At 38.2% G+C, this 2,500-nt stretch overlaps 1 protein-coding gene across 1 annotated transcript in view; it reads left to right on the forward strand.

Moving 5' to 3' along the window:
- The first annotated feature begins 439 nt into the window (after positions 1–439).
- LOC118767359 (mucin-5AC-like) overlaps positions 440–2,500 on the forward strand; it is a 43,710-nt gene continuing 41,649 nt past the window's right edge. Inside the window, exons 1-2 of the mRNA XM_036511759.1 lie at positions 440–545; positions 714–1,393. Coding sequence (XP_036367652.1) covers positions 440–545; positions 714–1,393 — 786 coding nt within the window. The remainder of the gene's footprint in view (positions 546–713; positions 1,394–2,500) is intronic.

A 2,500-nucleotide genomic window follows, 5' to 3' on the forward strand; every position in this document is an offset into this window, starting at 1 on the left:
GGACAAAATGCTTAGCCACATTTCTTCCGACTCTTTTCTCATTTATCTTTGCGAGGTCGATAAAATAAGAACCAGCTGGGGACTAGAATTGATGTAATCAGCTTCTTCATATGATAAAATTGTTAGCCCTGAACCAAAATGAGAAAGAAATACAAGCAAGGCGAGCTGGCAGAATCATTAGCATATTGGACAAAAAGCTTATTGGTCTTTCTTCTGCCTCTTTGCGTCCTGAGTTCAAATACCGACGAGGTCAACTTTGCTTGTCATCCTTTCAGGGCATTAACTAGGGTACCAGTCAAGCACTGTGACCGATGTAACTGATCAACAGACCCATAAAATTGCTGGCCTTGTGCCACAAAATTTGAAATAATTCTTGTTACTACTATTAGGCTGGTGGGTAAGGCGGCGAGCTGGTAGAATCGTTAGTGTATCGGACAAAATGTTCAACAGCGTTTCTTCCGACTCTTTATCTTCTGAATTCAAATGCGCCGAGATCGAATTTACCCTTCATCTTTTGGACGTCGATGAAATAAAATACCAGCCAAGTATTGAGCTCGATGGAATCGACACGTCCCCCTCCCCTCAAATTGTTGGGTTTGAGCCAAAATTTGAAACGGTTGTTATTTGTATCAGTTTCTTGCCCCTGTCACTTATTGTTTTTATGGTATTTGTGTTTTTTCGCATAATTTAACACCTGTTTCGGTAAATTTTAGGTTTTCTGGTTGTTGTGATTAAGGGCCAAATCTCGACCCCTCAAAGAGTTGTGACTGAGGATACTGAAGTTAAAGATTCCGTTACCGTGCCAACACAAACTTTAACAGAATCACAGACTGGAGGCAGAGCACTGGATGTTCCAACAGGTGTAACCATTTCTGATATCGATTCTTCGACAACGGAGACAGTGGAAAGTGATTCCGTCACAGGAACGGAACGAAACCTGCCCAAAGCATCGTTCACTAACACAAAAGTCGTTGAATATACTGCACCAACTACTAGTACCAGTAATACAAATTCTTCTATGGATACTAGTACAGATACTAACAACAACAACAAGAGCAACTCCAACGTCACAAGTAACAGCAGAGATAACTCCCTTGCTCTTAGTTCTGTTACTTCAACAATTCTTGATATCAACGACTCAACTAAAGAATCCGTGTTTACCGCCATTGATGTTGACGTCACTACAACAACAACAACAGCATCAACAACAACAACTGCTACTACTACTACTACTGCTGCTGTTACAACAACGATTGCATCAAATGGCGAAATTGTTGTCTCCACCAGACTGCCCAACAGTGAACTCGTCCAAAGACCCACGGACTTCTCCGTCACTCGCATTCAAACAGCACTACCAACTCCCCCTATCGGTATAGAACCAAACAAAGATCAGGTAACACAACTAATTCTATTTGTTCATTTATTTATTTGATTATTTCTTTCTTTTTTTTTTTACCTGTTATCTTTTGTCTCTTAGTTGTTTCAATCATTAGACTGCGGCCATGCTGGGGCACTGCCGTGAAGAATTTAACCAAAGAAATTGACCTCCGTACTTTTTTTGTCTGCCAGTTTGTTTCTCTGTCTGTTTGTCTATCTGTCTGTCTGTCTGTCTGTCTGTCTGTCTATCTCTCTCTCTCTCTCTCTCTCTCTCCTCTCTCTCTCTATATATATATAATATAACATATATATATAATATTCACACACATAATATATATTTTAGTAGACATGTCGAGCGTAACATCTGATTTCGTCTCAGTTGTCTACATCTTCAGAAATGTATTCAAAGCATTCAACGCATATTAAACAGTAAGTTGAGAAATTCAGCGTTGCACCGCTGGTCAATAATCTCATAAAATATAGAACTTAGTCTAAAATAACCCAGAAAAATTACATGAAAAGTGTGTGTTTAAATGCAGACTGGTTATAGGACATGACCCATGTTTCGGCAAACCGAAGTGGAAACTTACAACATTGTGTAACTTTTGTGAAACAGACAATAGTATTTATTGCTGCCAAGCAGCACACAAGTACAGGTGGCTGCTGATTGGTCAGTGTTTCGAAAGAAATCATAGGAAGATCTTTATGGAGTTGCTAATCTCTCAGGTTTAAATTACCTCCAGAGAAATCTGTTATTACGCAGAGAAAAGATGGTGAAACGAAAACGAGAAAAAAAAAAGAAACAACAACAACAAAAAAGAAGAGGAGACACAGAAACATTAATAACAGGACTTGTGTGTATGTGTGTGTGGGGGGAGAGGGTGTCGAATCTGATATAATTCGTCTGACTCGAGGCTTTTATACATACGTATATGTTTTTTTACAAAGTACATATCTACATATGTATAAGCAAATATACATACGTACGTAAATGCATACATACACACACACACACAGATCTATATATACACACGCACATACACACACACACAAACACACACACAACACACATATATATATATATATATATATATATATATATATTTATATATATATACATAAA

The sequence above is a fragment of the Octopus sinensis genome, linkage group LG21 (genome assembly GCF_006345805.1).
Source record: "Octopus sinensis linkage group LG21, ASM634580v1, whole genome shotgun sequence".
Taxonomy (NCBI): Eukaryota; Metazoa; Mollusca; class Cephalopoda; order Octopoda; family Octopodidae; genus Octopus; species Octopus sinensis.